At 47.1% G+C, this 17,572-nt stretch overlaps 1 protein-coding gene across 1 annotated transcript in view; it reads left to right on the plus strand.

The window, feature by feature from the left end:
* Positions 1 to 3,244: 3,244 nt before the first annotated feature.
* The window catches only part of RPS6KA4 (ribosomal protein S6 kinase A4), a 28,673-nt gene continuing 14,345 nt past the window's right edge, over positions 3,245 to 17,572 (plus strand). The window contains 9 exon segments of the mRNA XM_087913784.1: positions 3,245 to 3,414; positions 9,000 to 9,074; positions 10,186 to 10,404; positions 10,533 to 10,648; positions 11,953 to 12,060; positions 13,217 to 13,297; positions 14,343 to 14,446; positions 15,325 to 15,475; positions 15,877 to 16,038. Coding sequence (XP_087769910.1) covers positions 3,366 to 3,414; positions 9,000 to 9,074; positions 10,186 to 10,404; positions 10,533 to 10,648; positions 11,953 to 12,060; positions 13,217 to 13,297; positions 14,343 to 14,446; positions 15,325 to 15,475; positions 15,877 to 16,038 — 1,065 coding nt within the window. The 5' untranslated portion in view covers positions 3,245 to 3,365.

A 17,572-nucleotide genomic window follows, 5' to 3' on the forward strand; every position in this document is an offset into this window, starting at 1 on the left:
GCTTTTCTTGCCGCTGTCCAGCGGCCAAGAATCTGAATTTTGATCAGATAGAGATGCTGCAATGTTCGTAAGGGTGGAAAATGGCCGCGAGTCCCTTTTTTCAGCACTGTTGTAACTTCGGTCACTAAACGGTCAGTTGTAAGACGAGGACTACCTGCATTCTGTATTCTGAGTGGCAGCTCTGTGACGCTGATCTATCCAACCTGATAACCTTCCCTACATGACGGAAAGGATCGCGCTAGAATTTCCTGCCTTACAAACCTTCTGTCTTGAGAATCCTACTAGTAGGGTACAAATTTAGGGGTTCTTGGTGCAAATACCCCCCCCCTCCTTCTTCACCTGACAAGTGCAATTAAGGGAAAGACACAGGTGTGGCTCTGAGCTGAGTTTGACTGACAGGAGATTTTATCGAAAGCTGCAACCGTTTCCTCTCTTTAAGTTGCCTGTGCCTGAAGAATAGGGAAGGAGGGGACAGCGAAACAGTGAAAGGACGAAGATGGGGGCCCTTAAATAAGATTTTCTGAAATCCAGGAAAGAGGAAGCGTGAGAAAAATAATAACTTTCGAACTTCTCTTGAGCTGCTTCCCATTGGAGACTTTTAAGAGAGAATTTTCTTCTCTGGTTTTTCTTGCACAAAATCACTTCCTTCCTGTTTTTAAGAAGCCGTGCATTCGGACGGATGGATCCGTGCGGCTTCTCTGCAATTTCTCCCTGGCCTTTCGAACCACAGAGGAGTCTTTCAGAGCGTGATGTGTCAAGCAGGGGGGCCTTCATTTTTCTAGGGCAGGATCTTTTTCAGAAGTCAGCTTTGCACCTAAGGGAAGAGCGCTCAGGTGAAGTGACTTTGAATTCCTGGAATATTACCAAAGTGGAGATAATCTCTTCTCTTCTGTATTTTATTCTCTCTTCTCTTTTTTCGCTTCTCTACTTTAATTTTCTATTCTGTACCATTCTCCATTTTGTGCAATATTAATGCTATATTAGGGGTTTTTTAATTCGATGTATAGAATGTGAAGGATGTGTGTTTGTGTTTATTTTCATAGTCATAATGTGCACTGAAGATGGTATTTAATTTCATTGTACAAGGTGCAATGACAATAAACTATATATTCTATTCTATTCTATTCTATTCTATTCTATTCTATTCTATTCTATTCTATTCTATTCTACTCTACTCTTTTTTCTTTTCTCTTCTCTTCCCTTCCATTCTACTCTACTCTACTTTATTCTTTCTCTTCTCTTCTCTCTTCCATTCCATTCTCTATTCCTATTCCTATTCCTGTTCTGTTCTGTTCTGTTCCGTTCCGTTCCGTTCCGTTCCGTTCCGTTCCGTTCCGTTCCGTTCCATTCCATTCTGAATTCTGTTCTATTCTATTCTATTCCTATTCCTATTCCATTCCTTATTCTATTCCTATTCTGTATTTTATTCTATCCTATTTATTCTTTATTTTGCCCTGAAAGTGAGATGATCAAATTGTCCAAGCATCTGGGGTTTGACAGTGAATTCTTCCCAAACTTTTGGTAGGGTGACTTTGCCGGAAATTTATTTCATCTTATTTTTTAAATTTGTATCCCACCTCAATTATTTTTACAAGTCACGAAACGTATCCAACGCGCAAGAAACATATCCAACGCGCCTTCCACCTCCAACCACAACCCTGTGAAGTGGATTGGGCTGAGATAAGTGATTGGCCTAAAGTCATCCAATTGGCTTTCACACCTAAGGCAGGACTAGAACATACAGTGTCCTGGGAATTGGCCCCAAGTCACCTGGCCAGCTTTTGTGGCTAAGGTGGGACTTGAACTCAGAGTCCCCTGGTAATCCAGCCGGCTTTCATGGTGAAAGCAGGACTAGAACTCACCGTCTTCTGGTGATTGGCGCACGGTCACCCAGCTGGCTTTCATGAGAGAGGCGGGATTAGAACTTGGTGGTTTTCTTGCAGATGTTTGTTTACCAAACTAGGCAACATTATCAGTGCTACAAGGAAGATTTGCAGCAAACCCCAGTAGCACTGATGATGTTACCTAGTTTGGGTCATGAAACGTCTGTAAGAAAACCACCAAGCTCAGAGAGCATCAAGGACAACCCCGCCCCCAAGTCTTCCTCCTCCTCCTCTCTACAAACCCCACTCCGTTCTAGCACTGATGATGCTACCTAGTTGGGCAACGAAACGTCTGCAAGAAAACCACCAAGCTCAGAGAGTAAGCAAGGCCCCTGCATTTCATCCCTAGGCTACAGTAATCGTTATTTATCATAATATTTGGGAATGCAGAACAGAGCCACCTCTACACCAATAAAGCTTTCTGCAAGCCTCCAGAAAAACAGACAACCCACCTATGGAAATCGACTGGAATTTCAGGATCGTTCCAGGGATCGATTAATTTCATTTGTGCGCCTGGCTCTCCTCATCCAAAATATCCCCCCCACCCCCCACTTCCTCCCCCACTGGCTTTCTCTGGCCTGACAGTTTCACCAGGTTGTAGCTTAACTTGTCTGGTGGGCTTGCTTTTTTATTTTCCTGCATAAACCAGATTTTCAGGTGTGGGCATCCGAGGGCAGGAAGGGTTAGGGGGCATCGGGAATGAAAACAGATCATTTTGCACCCTCCTAAGTTCCCCAGAAAAGAGGATTCTGGGGGCAGCCCCCTCCCCAAATCAGCAACCCCCCCCTCCCCAACCTTCTCTGACTAATACCCCGCTTCCTCACTGAAGGATTTCAAAGAGACACAAGCCACTGTTTGCCAGCAAGGGGTTGGACTAGAAGACCTCCCAGGGACCCCCACTTCCAACTCTAATATTCTACAAACATATTCTAGATCCCGAAGGAAAATAGCTGTGCCGGTTTCCAGGGGTCAAGCAAGACCCTTGGCGGCCCAAAACTGTCCTTCCCCCCGCCCATACCGAGGAAAGAAGGGGGGGGCTGCAAACGGGAAAGGGGAGAAGAAAAAAACAAGCGCTCCGACTGCCCCCCAAAACCTGCGGCGCTGGCGAAGAGGAGGACGGGGGGGGCTTCTAGGAACCCGGCGCTGCGCCCTTTTTGCCTCTCCAACCGCAGGCAACTTTCGGGGAGTGGGTGGGTGGGAGGAAGGGGTCCCGTAGCCCTCCCCGGGGCGGATCTCCGCATTTTATTTTATTATTATTATTTTTTTTGCCTGCGCTTTCTCTCCTCCTCTCGCCCGGGCTCCCGCATTCCTGCCTCTTGACTCAGGCCTGGAGAAGAAGAAGAAGGAGAAGGAGAAGGAGAAGGAGACGCTGCACCAGGAAGCGCGTGCGGCCCGCAGCATGTAAGGCGAGCGGAGGCAGCGCTAGACAGGCGAGGAAGGAAGGAGGAGGAGGAGGAGGAAGAGGAGGGAGACGGCTCGGCCATGGAGGACGGCACCGAGGAGGAGACGGTGGAGCTGCCCCTGACCAACGGTACCCCGAGATCGAGGGTGGGGGGCGGCGGGGATCCCCCCCGGGAGGGTCTCCTCTCTTCCCCCTTTGCTGGAGCGCAAAGGGGACCTTGGAGACGCCAGCCGCGCCTAGGGCGCACCGCGCGCCCTTGGAACCTCTCCAAGCCGGGACGCTCGGGGAAAGGGGGTCCCGAGGGGGTGGAGGGGGTGTGGGTGGTAGGAGGCGGGGAGGGGGTTTGAAATGTCAGGGTGACAACTGGATGCCCCCTTTCCTTCCCCCTTCCTCCCCCACCCTCCCGTCGATCTGCTGGAGGAGGCCCGCGGAGTTCGGGGCGCAGGGAGGAGAGCGGGCCGAGACGCCCAATGAGGGGTCCGGGGGCAGCCTTCTTTGTTGGGGTGGGGTAGGGGGTCTGGATCGGAAGGGATCGAGCCGGGGATCAGGCGCCCCTGGCTGTCACAGTAGCAGAAGAGATATTTGTGGGGGGGTTGTTGTCAGAGACGCATCATCCCTTGGGAAGCTGTCCTGGCCAAGAGCGCAGGAGGGGTCGTTAAGGTGGGGGGAACCCTCTCCACTACCCCCTCCCCAGATGCGGGGATCGGCGGGCCACCAGTTGCTTCTTCCCCCAGCTTTGCAAGAGCAGGAGTGGAACCCAGAAGCCGGGCAAAGACAGGGGAGAGGGGAGGCTGCCTGGCAGTGCCAACCCCCGGGACCCCCCACAAGCTAGCCAGGCGACCCCTTTGCAAAAGAGGCTGGCGCTGGGGCCAGGCCTGGCCGAGTGTTATTTTTCAAAGTGGGGGAAGCCCCGCCCCTGAATGGATGCAAGCCCCGCCTCTCCGCCCAGCTGGAACCGGGGCTCGTGTGTGTGTGTGGGGGGGGAAGGTTGTTATATGTGCCTCTGAATCACCAGCCCACCCCCGTCGGGATTGGCACGTGGGGGCGGGCTGGGGGGTGGGCGGCAGAGAACGAGCGAGCAGCCGCGGCGCCTGCAGGCGGAGCCAGGTGGGTGGTGGGAGGCGGCGTGCGGGGGTTTGGGGGGTGGGGTGCAGAAGGCTGTTTTTGGGGGCGGGAGTGGGGGCTGCTTCACACGGCTCAACGGGCCCCCCGCCCTCTGCCTTTCAGCATCTGAACCCCCTTAACGTGAAAGCGCTTTTAAACTGGTTGCGAGGATGAGCAAGAGACACCCCTGGCTTTAAATGGGGGGGGGGGGGTTGAGCTGGTGCAAACTGGGGAAGGAACCCCCCCACTCCCCATTGGGTTGGGGTCGAGACTTAAGGCAGCCCCCCCCCCCTTTCCTTTCGGCTGCCAAGGGGTGAAGATTAAGGAGCTCACCTTTTTTCCCCATTTCCCTGTTGGAAAACTTAAGCACCCCCTGTAAAACACTGGCCGATTTTAGGAGCATCTATATAGCATCTATAGATCTATGTTTTCCAAAACTTGGCAACCACTGGCTGGGGGATTCTGGGAGTTGAAGTACGTACACACACACACACACACACACACACACACACCTCCCAAAGTTGCCAAGTGTGAAAAACATGGACCAATAGCACACCTAGCGTGGACTGTCAAAAGCTGTCAAAAGCCTAGTTAGACTGATGTCCTGTGTGAATGCAGTGCCTTCATCTTTGGGTGTCTGGGTTACACATGTTTTCTGAACCCAGCTGTAGGTACAAGGCATAGCCCCAACCCCTCCCCATTTGCCTCACTTGTCAATCAACACCCCCCCCACACTTCCAGGATTTCATTATCGTAAATCTGGATCATAGAGCGATAAGGCCCAAACACACTTTTAACATGCCCTTTAAGCCAAGGAAGTTTTAAATAACACATGCTATTTGCATTTGTCAGAAATGGAGCCTCCAGCTAGCAGGGCAGTCTACTTTTGAGAACAGCGCGCCCGAGAAGACATAAGGACAGGAACTTGTTTAGTGAGAAGTGTTTGCCGGGTGTTTGGTAGGAGAGATGGATTACGGAATGAAAATTAGGAAATTAATTTAATTTTTTTTTAATTAATTTATTTATTATTAGGAAAGAAATTTCTTTGGGATTTTCTCCTTTCAGTGTCCTCGATAGCATTTTTTTTTTTTTAATAAAAATAAATCCACTTTTGCAAATCAGAATGAGAAAAGAGCAGCCAAGGTAGGGTGGGATAGAATTAAAAAACTTCATTGTCACTTTAAATGCACACTAATCGGCGTACGTTAAAAGGAAAATTTCGTTGCATTCCGTTCTCGACAGATAACCATGATGCATGTACCCACACACGTAGAATGGGCTGCCTGCGTGGGTCTTCTGATTGTCTTTTAAACGTGGATGATTGATTACTCCAGAGACCCCGAAGGAGAAGGGAATGGTTTTAAAAGGGCCCTGTTTTTGTTTTTTAAAGTTAATTTTAAGCGCGCGGCGCTCAGGGAAGTTGAGTTGATGTGCAGTAGAAGGATATGTGGGGGAAAACCCACAGATCCCTTTGGGATCTCATCAGCCGGGAAGATTTAAGCAAGAGCCGTGTTTGTGCATGGAAAAAAAAGGCCCTTTGGGCTGGTAGGCTTCAGGGCAAGTGTGGGCCCGCTTGTCTGTCTCTTGGCTAACCTGTGAGTCACCTGCCTGGAAACGGGGTGTCTCCCAGGAAATTGGGTGGGGAGGTGTGACTTGTGCGTGAGCAAAGGTTTCAGTGATGAGGAGGCCCTGACAGATTGCCCCTGGGATCCCTTGGGACGTCCTGGATCAACCTACCCCGGAGTTCCTCACTCTCAGCAACTTTAAAGTTGGTGGACTTCAGTTCCCAGAATCCACCAGCCGGCATGAATTCTCAAAATTCACCAGCCACATACATAGTTTTGTGTGTGCTAGCTGAGGAATTCTCGGAGTTGAAGTCCACTCATCTGGTTGCAGGATCTGGGGCTGGCTAATCTAGGGAAGAGAAGGATCAGGGGATGACAGGATATCGGCCTTCCAATATTTGAGGGGCTGCCCCAGAGAGGAGGAAGGGGGTCAAACTATTTTCTAAAGCGCCTGTAGGCCGGACAAGGAAGAATGGATGGAAACTGAACGAGGAGAGATTTAACTTGGAAATGAGGAGAAACTTTCTGACAGGGAGAACAATCAACCCATGGAACAGAAGTTGTCTTCAGGAGTTGTGGGAGCTTCATCCCTGGAGGCTTTCAAGAAGAGATTAGACTCCCATCTGTCAAAAATGGTGTAGGGTCTCCTGCTTGGGCAGGGGGTTGGACTAGATGACCTACAAGGTCCCTGATTATCTGTTATGATCTTTAAAGCACGCTGCCTGGGGAATTCTGGGAGTCGAAGTCCACACAGTGTAAACTTGCTGAGTTGAGAAACACTGCCTCTCATGGGATACAACTGAGTGTGACCATTTAGTTCAAAAAAATCGATCTAATAAATCAGGGAAGTGGGTCAGAGGGCTGCACTAGGTGGGGAAAAGATGGTCTGATGCAGTTAACCTTTTAAAAAATTACGTTGAAGCTCAAGTGTGCAGGGGGGAAAATACTAGTGAGGACTCAGAAGGCTGAAATAAAGAGCCTTTATGATAAATACAGTCTGCCAAATCGCCCATGCTGGGCGATCAGGGGTAGTCTCTAAATCCAGTAAAGTCAGTTAAAGTTAGATAATTATTGTGACCCTAAAGGTTGAGAATTGCTGGGGGACTTGAGGAAGTTGCGGGGGAGCCCATTGTGTTTATTTATTTTTACTTGATGTACAGAATAGGCTGCTCTGATCAGCATTCACTAGGAATGGCGTGAATATCAGGAGAACGGCACTGAGGTTATTTGTGGCGATTGTTATTTGAGCAGTCAATTGCTGCAGATCCATACTTTAGATTTTTTTTTTCAAGAGGCTGGTACTAGATGTTGTTGATAAACTGATCTTTGTCACTTGTTGTTTGTATCGTATGATGAATTATTGTAACTATGACTGATTTATCTATGACCTGTCACTTTGTTGTTTGCATGTACACCGAGAGCTTATGCTCTGGAGACAAATTCCTTGTGTGTCCAATCACACTTGGCCAATAAAAAAATCTATTCTATTCTATTCTATTCTATTCTATTCTATTCTATTCTATTCTATTCTATTCTATTCTATTCTATTCCTTATTCTATTCTATTCCCTAGTCTAGTCTAGTCTAGTCTAGTCTAGTCCAGTCCAGTCCAATTTCTATTCTATTCTATTCCATTCAATTCCGTTCCACTCTATATATTCTATTCTCTTTTCTTTTCTCTTCTCTTTTCTATTCTATTCTACTCTCTATTCTACTCTCTATTCTATTCTCTATTCTATTCCCCTTTTCTATTCTGTTCTGTATTCTACTCTATTCTCCATTCTCCTCTCTATTCTATTCACTTCTCTTCATCTTAAGTGCTTGCTTTCGTATTGTTTTTTAGGAAACTTGGTTTCCCTTCCTTTTGAAAGCTTACTATTCCCCCTGGTTTGGCACTCCTCTCATACCTAAATAAATAAAATGTTGCTTTTAAAAAGAAACAGATATGTTTGGTTTCGCGATTCTCTTGAAGGCATCTTTTCAAATCATCCAACCCAATTCTTCTGCTTAGGGGAATAAAAGGAGATAACTGGGCTGCCCGCTTAAATATTTTCATTTCCCTCCCCCCTTCTTTCAAATGGTTATTTTGCTTATCCCTGGGCTCCCTTGAGGACTTATCTCTTGAATGGTCAAATTATTATTATTTTCTTGTGACTGAGAAGTCTGGGACTGCTACTTGGAACCACAGCGCCAGCCTGAAAAAAGAAACTGGATCCAAATCACACTGGCAAAGATTTCTAGTCCTCAAACACAGGCTGGGAGTTCAGAGACAATTCTGCCCTGAAAAATGGGAGAGGGTTGGGCTACATGACCTCTGTGTGTCCTTCCAAGGTTAGGATTTTTTTTTTTTTTTTTACATGGAATATAATTGGGGTTTAAATTCTCGGGCTGTTGTGGTTCGACGGCAGCGGAATCAGACAGTGGGGAAGAAAGGGGACCAGTCCGGGAGTCTGGAGAGGACTTGGATGAGGGTCCTTGCATCTGATTCAGAGATGGGGCCAAGACCATCTGGGAGTGGGGTGCTGACTCCGGAGCAGCGAGGCTGAGGAACAAGGGGAGCCTGTTCCCAGTGCGTGCATGCACAGAGCTGCTAGAAGGCAAGAGCAGCTGAGACAAAAGGGGCGACTCGGGAGTAAGGCTGGGAGATGATTGCCTCTCCTATAAGGGACAGGCAAAGGTGAAGAAACCTTTGCAGGAAGCAAAGTAGTTCGTTCGGTTCAGATTCATTCTTGAAGCTCTTTGGACTTCGATTGGTTTTTTTTTTTTCCTAGTTCATTTGATACTTCTATTATTGGCAGCCCTTCACGGAAAAGAAAAGTGAGTGCTTATCTCGAGGGGCTGTTTGAGCTTCATTACCGGCTGGGAATGAAAATAATTCCCAGGGTGTTGCAATAAAACAAGACTTGTTTTTTAAAATAAGAGCGCGCGCGTAATTACGGTCTGGGAAGCCTTGGTCGGAACATGGGCTGGGATAAAAAGTCTGGATTTTGGATTCTTTTATCAGCGGGATAACACATGCGTGTCCTGTCTCCCTTTCTCCTGGTAGCAAATTTAACTGGGCACGATGAAGAGAAAGTGGGGATGGAAAATTTCGAACTGCTAAAAGTCCTGGGGACGGGAGGTAAGTGTAAACCATGTTTACAAGGTTGTTGTTGTTTTTTTTAGCAAGCATTCCTTTCTCTTTCTGCCTGCCTCATTGATAGAGACAGCATTTTTTATACCAAAGGGAGAGGAAGAAAAAAAAACCCATTAAGAACCTCAAAATTGCAGCTATTTTTCCCTCTGATTCAGGGAGAGGGTTTAAAAAGCGGAGCTCGAAGGGAAATGAAATACACTCCGTCCTCGAATTACGACTGCCCGTTGAACCCCAAATTTCCGTTGCTCGCGAGACGCTTTGTTAAAAAGGGAAGTTTGCCCCTTTGACGAGCTTTCTTGCCGCCGCGGTGAAGCTGAATTTCATTTCAATTCCATTGCACGCATGCTGTGCATTGACAATAAACGTTGGATTTGATTTGAGGATTTAGTAACAGGGTCGTTAAGTGAATCTGGCTTCGCTGTTGACTTTGCTTGCAAGAAGCTTGCAAAAGGACTGTCCGGATTCTGGCAGTTACCCTCAATTAAATCACGAGTCTCGAGCCAAACTTCCAAAACTTCAAAAGGATTTATTAGGAGTAACCATGCCGGCACTGCCTGGGTGTAGCCGACTCTGAGACACATCGTTCATTGTCACCCTTGACCCTGGTTTTCCCTCCACCGCCTGGGTGTATCATAATTCCTATTCTCCAATGGGACACCTCCATAGCTCAGAGGCATCCATCATACTCTCCAGTTAGATATTTGCAAGGCAGAAACTTCAGTCACCTAGTTACTATCTTTGAAAAACTTTTTATGGAATGCGCTTTCGATTTCCAAGCTGCTGCACTGCTCTTTCAAACCCCCTCCCCCCCCCCGCCTTTCTGTTGGCAACTCTAAAAAAAGACCATGGAAATATTGTATGAGTTGACAAGGAGACACCCCCACTAACACTGTGACCGTCATAAATAGGAGCCAGGTGACAAGCATCCTAATTTTGATCCCGTGACCACGGGGATGGCGCAACAGCCGTCAGTATGAACGACGGTCCTAAGTCGCTAGGTTTCGGTGCAGGCGTAACTTCGGTCACTAAACGAATGGTTGGAAAGCGAGGACCGCTAAGCCCGGCCCCCTTTATTGCTCTTCCTTCTGCCCTTCAGCCTACGGGAAGGTCTTCCTGGTCCGTAAACTAACCGGCCACGACACCAACAAGCTGTACGCCATGAAAGTGCTCCGCAAAGCGGCCATCGTCGCCAAAGCCAAGACAACCGAGCATACGCGCACTGAACGGACTGTCCTGGAGCACGTCCGCCAGTCGCCTTTCCTCGTGACGCTGCATTACGCCTTCCAGACGGATTCGAAGCTCCACCTGATTCTCGGTAGGTGGGGAGAACCGGGGCTGGAGGAGAAATGGGAGGGGGGGGATTGGGAAGCGGGTCGGAGGGGGGGAGGACATTGGCCAGCGCTAAGGGTTCGATCCGAGCCTCTCCCGCTGCTTCCTGCCCAGATTACGTGAGCGGGGGGGAGCTGTTCACCCACTTGTACCAACGGGACCATTTCTCGGAGGATGAAGTACGGTTTTACAGCGGGGAGATCATTTTGGCGCTCGAGCACCTTCACAAGGTGAGAACTCTTTCATTTATTGGTTTCTTAAATCGTCTAGGCTGCCCGTCTCCACTGAAGTAAAGGATAGGATAGGAATAGGAATAGGATAGAATATAAAATGTAGAATAGGAATAGGAATAGGAATAGGAATAGGAATAGGAATAGGAATAGGAATAGAATAGAATAGAATAGAATAGAATAGAATAGAATAGAATAGAATAGAATAGAATAGAATAGAATAGAATAGAATAGAATAGAGGAGAGGAGAGGAGAGGAGAACAGGAGTAGAATAGGAATACAGTAGAGTGTAAAGTAGAGTAGAATAGAATAGGAGTAGAATAGAGTGTAGAGTAGAGTAGAATAGGAGTAGTGTAAGTAGAGAGTAGAGTAGTGTAAAGTAGAATAGAATAGAATAGGAGTAGAATAGAGTGTAGAGTAGAGTAGAGTAGAATAGGAGTAGTGTAAGTAGAGTGTAGAGTAGAGTAGTGTAAAGTAGAATAGAATAGAATAGGAGTAGAATAGGAGTAGAGTGTAGAGTAGAGTAAAATAGGAGTAGAGTGTAGAGTAGTGTAAAGTAGAATAGAATAGGAGTAGAGTATAGAGTAGAATAGAACAGAGGAGGAAGGAGAATGGAATGGAATAGAATAGAACAGAACAAGGAATAGAATAGAGTACAAAATGTAGAATAGAACAGAATATGGAATGTAGAATGTAGAATAAAATGTAGACTAGAATATAGAATGTAGAATAATAGAATAGAGTATAGAATGTAGAGTGGAATAGATTCCTTTAACTTGAACTTGATTCCTCTAAGCCAGCATTGATAGGGAATGTTGGCTTGGATAAGTTTCACATGCCAAAGTTCCTGCTGCAAGATGCAGCCATTAAAATTTTATGGCAAGTAGTCCTTGAGTTACGACCGTTCGTTTCTTGGCTGTTTGAAGTGATGACAGCACTGGGAGGTGGGGGGGTAAAAGAGGCTTATGGCCGGTCCTCAAATTGATGACCCTCCAATTTATGACACCTCCCCGCACGGCGCTGTGATTTGAGTGCTTGGCAAAAGCCGTACAATTATAACAGCGGCCTTGGATCACGTCGATCACCATTTCTGACCTTTGAAGCCAGCTTCCGAGAACCGAACGGGGGAAGCCGGCAGGGAATGTTGCAGAGTCGGGGTCATATGATGTCTCACTTAAGGACCGTGGGTGATTCATCTAACAACCCCATTATAAACCCCGCGTTGCTTCATGAATTCCACCGTCAGACGATTGTGGTTTTTGTTGGCACCAGGGGCCAAGGGGGTTGCCTTTCTCGTTCCTCAGCTTGGCATCATTTATCGGGACGTGAAGCTGGAGAACATCCTGCTCGACAACGAGGGGCACGTGGTGCTGACCGACTTCGGCCTGAGCAAGGAATTTGTGACGGAGGATGTGAGTTTGGAAAGCTCCCATCTTCCCCTAACGGCATCGGTTGGTTGTTCTGGTTCCAGGGATCGGAGTTTAGGCCGGGAGGGGTGTGTGTGTGTCTCCAAACTTGTCCAACTTTAAGATGGGTGGACTTCAACTTCTGGGAGTTGAACTCCACTTGTCTTAAAGTTGGCCAAGTTTGGGGACCCCCCCGGCTTAGACGGAAGGGAGTAGTAATGGGCGGGGGTTTGGGAATTGAGTCTTCGGAGGGGAGACCAGCATTGCTCGGAGAATCAGCTCCAGAGAGTAGCGGCTAGTTTTTGCCAGAAATTTAGAGGAGGCTGTGGACTTCAATTCCCAGGATCCCCCAGGGCTGGCTAAGGAATTCTGGGAGCTGAAATCTCCAAGTTGCCAAATTTAGAGAGCCCTTGACTAGATAATCCTCTCAGTTCTGATCTGGTTGCTGGTTTCTTCTCTTCTTCAGTCTTCCAGAAAATGTGACTCTTTACTGATTGTCATCGAAACTCATTTTTCCTTCCTTCCTCCCTTTCTTCTCTTTCTCTCCCCTTCCTTTTTTTCTTTTTGTTTCTATTCCTTCCTTCCTTTTTCTCCTCTTCCTTCTTCTTTTTCTGTTTCTTTTCCTTCCTTCCTCTTTCTTTCTTTCTTTCTTTCTTTCTTTCTTTCTTTCTTTCTTTCTTTCTTTCTTCCTTCCTTTTTTAATTTTTTCCCTTCCTCTTTTTTCTTTGTCTCTCTCCTTCCTTCCTCTTCTTTCTTTCTTTCTCCTTTCTTTTCCCCCTTCATTCCTTTCTTTTCCTTTCTTTTTTCCCTTCATTCCTTTCTTTACCTTTTTTTCTTTCTTCATCTTCTTTTTTCTTTCTTTCTTTCTTTCTTTCTTTCTTTCTTTCTTTCTCTTTCTTTACTTTCTTTCTCCTTTTTCTTTTTCCCTTTCTTTTCTTTCTTCTCCTTCCTCTTTCTTTCTCTTTCTTTTTCTCCCTCCTCCCTCCCTCCCTCCCTCCCTCCCTCCCTCCCTCCCTCCCTCCCTCTTTCTTTCTTTCTTTCTTTCTTTCTTTCTTTCTTTCTTTCTTTCTTTCTTTCTCTCTCTCTCTCTCTCTCTCTCTCTCTCTCTCTCTCTCTCTCTCTCTCTCTCTTTTCCTTTTCTTTTCCTTTCCCCTTGCCACAGAAAGAACGGACCTTCTCGTTTTGCGGCACCATCGAATACATGGCCCCCGAGATTGTACGCAGCAAAAGTGGACACGGGAAGGTGAGATGCTTGGCATAAAATTCTCCGCCAGAATGGCCAGAGGTCAGAAAGCAGGTTTCTCAAGTATCAGAGGGGAAAAAGGAGGCAGCATTAATGGGTCTGTGCAGAAGCTTTCGATAAAGTCACGGTGGAAAAGCTTTTTTTCCAGTAGAGGGGAAGGCATACCTTAGGGGGAGCAAGTGGAAGGGAGCAGAATACAGTAATCTTCGACATACGACCAAAATCGGGACCAGCATTTAACATGGCTAAGTCTGTGAAGTGAATCATCCCCATTTTATGGCCTTGCTTTTGCCAGTTGTTAAATGCATCACATGGTTTGTCAGTTCATTTATATTTATATTATATTATATTATATTTATATTTATATGCTCTTGTTAGAGTTGCCAACAGAAAGGGAGGAGGGGGAGCAGTGTGACAGCTTGCAAACTGAAAGTGCATTCCGTAAATGTTTTCAAAGATAGTAACTAGGTGACCGAAGTTTCTGCCATGCAAAATTCTAACTGGAGAACATGATTGATGACTCTGGGCTATGGTTGTGTCCCATTGGAGAATATGGATTATATTAGGGGAGGGGGGAAAACCAGGGTCAAGGGCGACAGTGCATTATGTGTCTCAGAGTCGGCTACATCCAGGCAGTGTTGGCATGGTTACTCCTAATAAATCTTAAGTTTTGGACGTTCGGCTCAAGACTCATGATTTAAATGGGGGTAACACCGGAATCCTGACGCAGTTGTTAAGTGAATCCAGATTCCCCACCCGTTAATTTTGATCGTTGGAAGCCAGCAGAAAAGGTCGCCAATGCGGGAAATCACACGATCCCAGAACACGGCAACCATCCTAAATGCAGGCTGGTTGCCCGAATTTTCATCATGTGGCCATCAGGATGACGTGTCAGTCGTAAGCGTGAGGACCGCCTGTCCGTCCCTTTTTTTTTTTTCAATGCTGTTGGAACTTCAAGCAGTCGCTAAACGGACATTCGTAAGTCGAGGACCCCCTGTATTGTACCAGTCCTGAGTTGCCTTCTTCTCCCCACCCCCCCTTGCAGTCTGTGGACTGGTGGAGTTTGGGCATCCTGGTTTTTGAACTCCTGACTGGCGCGTCTCCTTTCACGCTCGAAGGGGAGAAGAATTCGCAGGCGGAGGTCTCCAGGTGAGGTGGGGGGGAAGCTGGAAGATTTGGGGGAGACAGGGAGGGGGGCAGGTAGCCAATGGAATGAGGGGCAAAACCAAACCAGATACAGGAGTGATGGAAGGAGTAGGGGAGAGAGAGAGAGAGCTTGAAGTCGACAGACGTAGTTTGATTCCCAGGGAGAAAAATAAATAATAATCCAAGCAAAAGCCATGAAAAAAATAATAATAAAAAGTGATATTTCAGTGACTCCTTGCTGGCTATCAACAGACCAGCGGAAGGTCCGTATTCAGGCCAGGCACAGAGGCCTGGCTAGGAGGGGACATTTTTATACACCTAAAAGGGATTTTTCCCCTGCTGTTTCTGACTTCTTGAGCCTTGGCGGCACAGTGATTAGAGAGCGGTACTGCAGGCTACTTCTGCCGACTGCCGGCTGACTGCAATTTGGCAGTTTGAGTCTCACCAGGCTCAAGGCGGACTCAGCCTCCCGTCCTTCTGAGGTCAGTCAAGTGAGGGCCCAAAATTGTTGCAGGCAAGAGGCTGACTCTGTAAACAGCTTAGAGAGGGCTGTGAAGCACTGGCAAGTGATATATAAGTCTAAGTGCTATTGCTATTTTCCTTCCTTCCTTCCTTCCTTCCCCTTCCTTCCTTCCTTCCTTCCTTCCTTCCTTTCCTTCCTTCCTTTCCCTTCCCTTCCCTTCCCTTCCCTCACAGGAGTTAAAATACACTATTGCAGGCTAATTCTGCCCACAGCCAGGAAGTTTGATCCTGGCCGGCTTAATGTTGACTCAGCCATCTGTCCTTCCGAAGTCATTAAAATGAGGACTCATTTGACTCTGTAAACTGCTTAGAGAGGGCTGTAAAGTGGTATCTAAGGGCTGTTGCTGTTGCTATTCTAGACGGATCCTGAAGTGCAGCCCACCCTTCCCGTCACTCATCGGCCACGAGGCCCGCGACCTGCTGCAGAAGCTCCTGTGCAAAGACCCCAAGAAACGCCTGGGCTCCGGCCCGACGGGGGCCCAGGAGATTAAAGAGCACCCCTTCTTCAGGGTAAGGTTGGCGGGTCCTACGCCCGCCTTTGAGGTGCTGAGCAGGGTTGATATCTGATCAGCTTTTCCCAGAAAATTGTGCACGCAAAGGATTGGAAGAAGTGATTGTCACTGCACAACGCCTGCTTTTGTTGTGCTTGGTTGGGGTTTTATTTTTATTTAGAGCAGGGATCGCTAACCTCAGGGACTTTGAAGGTGGGCGGACTTCAGCTCCCAGAATCCTCCAGTCAAGAGTTTTGGGAGTCAAAGTTCACTCATCTTCAAGCATGTTAGCTGGGGAATTCTGGGAGTCGAAGTCCACCCGTCTTGAAATTGCTGAGGTCGGGAAACAACTGAGCTGCTTTTTATCTTTGCACCCTAGTTATATCTTCTCCCCAATATTTCCCCCCACCCCCACTCCAGGCTCTGGACTGGGTTGAACTAGCAGCGCGCCGGGTCAGGCCGCCGTTTAAACCCCTCATCCGCCACGAGTTGGACGTGCGAAATTTTGCCGAAGAATTCACCAGCTTGGAGCCCATCTACTCTCCAGCTGGGACCCCTCCCAGCCTAGACCGTGTCTTCCAGGTGCGTCCGCCCCCCAAAATGCCATATTTCCTTAGGTATTGAAGATGGCTGACCTCATTTTATGATGGTATTCTTTTAAAAAAAAACAAAAAACACCAGCACTTAGTAAGGCAAAACTTAACAAAACTACAGCAAAACTTGGCAAAACTACCAAATAATGGGCTCGTTTAACCACTGCAGCATTCACCGTTATGACTACTTGGGTTCACTTAACAGCCAACGCAAAAAGCATCATAAAATTGGGTGTCATTAAAACTATAATAGGCAGGCAGTCGTAATTCGAAGACTCTCTGTCATTGGATAGGGTTCATTGCAAGCGTTTGTGAAAAGGTTTTAATATTTGCAACAATCTGTTGTTAGTCTGTTAATCCCATCAATTATGTTATATTGGTAATAATATTCGTGGCAAAATAAACTTTTAAGGGTAGGGAAAATGACAGGCTAATATTCTCAGACCTCGAGTCCCAGAGCAGGCACCTTGGGACGTGTAAGTTCAAGGCGGTAACATTAAAATGAAGCGGCCCAAATTGTCATTTCGCTGCTTTGGATTGCTCTACGTACTCAGACTTGCTGGACAAGGGGCCTCAAAGAACTTGGACATGGGAGGATTGAATGAACATAAGCCGCAGGGAGAAGGGAAGTGATCGGAGGGCTTTTGAAAAGATCTTTCCGAGAGGTTAAAAAAAAAGGCCAGAAAAATTGTGGTTTTCGCTTTGAAACCAAATGGGGCCGTTTTTTTTTTCTTTCTTTCACGATCTAAATCATTTCAGGAAGTGCCCTGCACAAACTTACTCATCTGTGAAGACGGAGGAACAGAATAAAAATAGGGGTTTTTTTTTCCCCCCATCTTGGAGGACTAGATTTTTTGGGAGGGCTTGGCAAATTTCAAAATGTTCCCTCAAACTTCCTCCTTTTCCTTAGCAACCGGCCAGCAAACGGTGGGTAGATCTCTTGCAGGCTGGGCTGAAATTTCAGGGGTCTTTTAGGTGAAATGACACCCCAAGTACGGGGTGCTCTTAATAGTTCATGAAGAGATGCTTGACTGCTCACCTCCTGTGCGAGAACGCCAAGAGGGGCAATCCTCGACTTAACAACCATTCAAAGTTACAAGCAGGTCCTCAAAAAAAGTGACTTATAAACCCACTGAAGCATCCTCGGGTCATGTGATCAAAATTCGGGCGCTCGATCCCCCCAACAAATTTTGATTCCCCCAACGAAAGGTGAGTGGGTCAGAAAAATATATAATGGTGGTGGGTAAAGAGATGGAAGATTCATGCCTGGATGTCAACTTTGTGCTTGCTGATCTTGTGTAAATCAGAATACAGAATAATAAGAGTTGGAAGGGACTTTGGAGGTCTTCTAGTCCAACCCCCGGCTTAGGCAGGAAGTTCCTCCTGAGTTCCAGGTTGCTTCTCCCTTTGATTAATTTCCCTCCATTGTTTCTTGTCCTGCCTTCTGGTGCTTTGGACTCCAAAATAGGTCGACCCCCTCCTCTTCTTTGGGGCAGCCCCTCAGATATTGGAAGACAGTGTGA

The sequence above is a fragment of the Pseudonaja textilis genome, chromosome 16, assembly GCF_049901715.1.
Source record: "Pseudonaja textilis isolate UNSWEBS1 chromosome 16, rPseTex1.2, whole genome shotgun sequence".
NCBI lineage: Eukaryota > Metazoa > Chordata > Lepidosauria > Squamata > Elapidae > Pseudonaja > Pseudonaja textilis.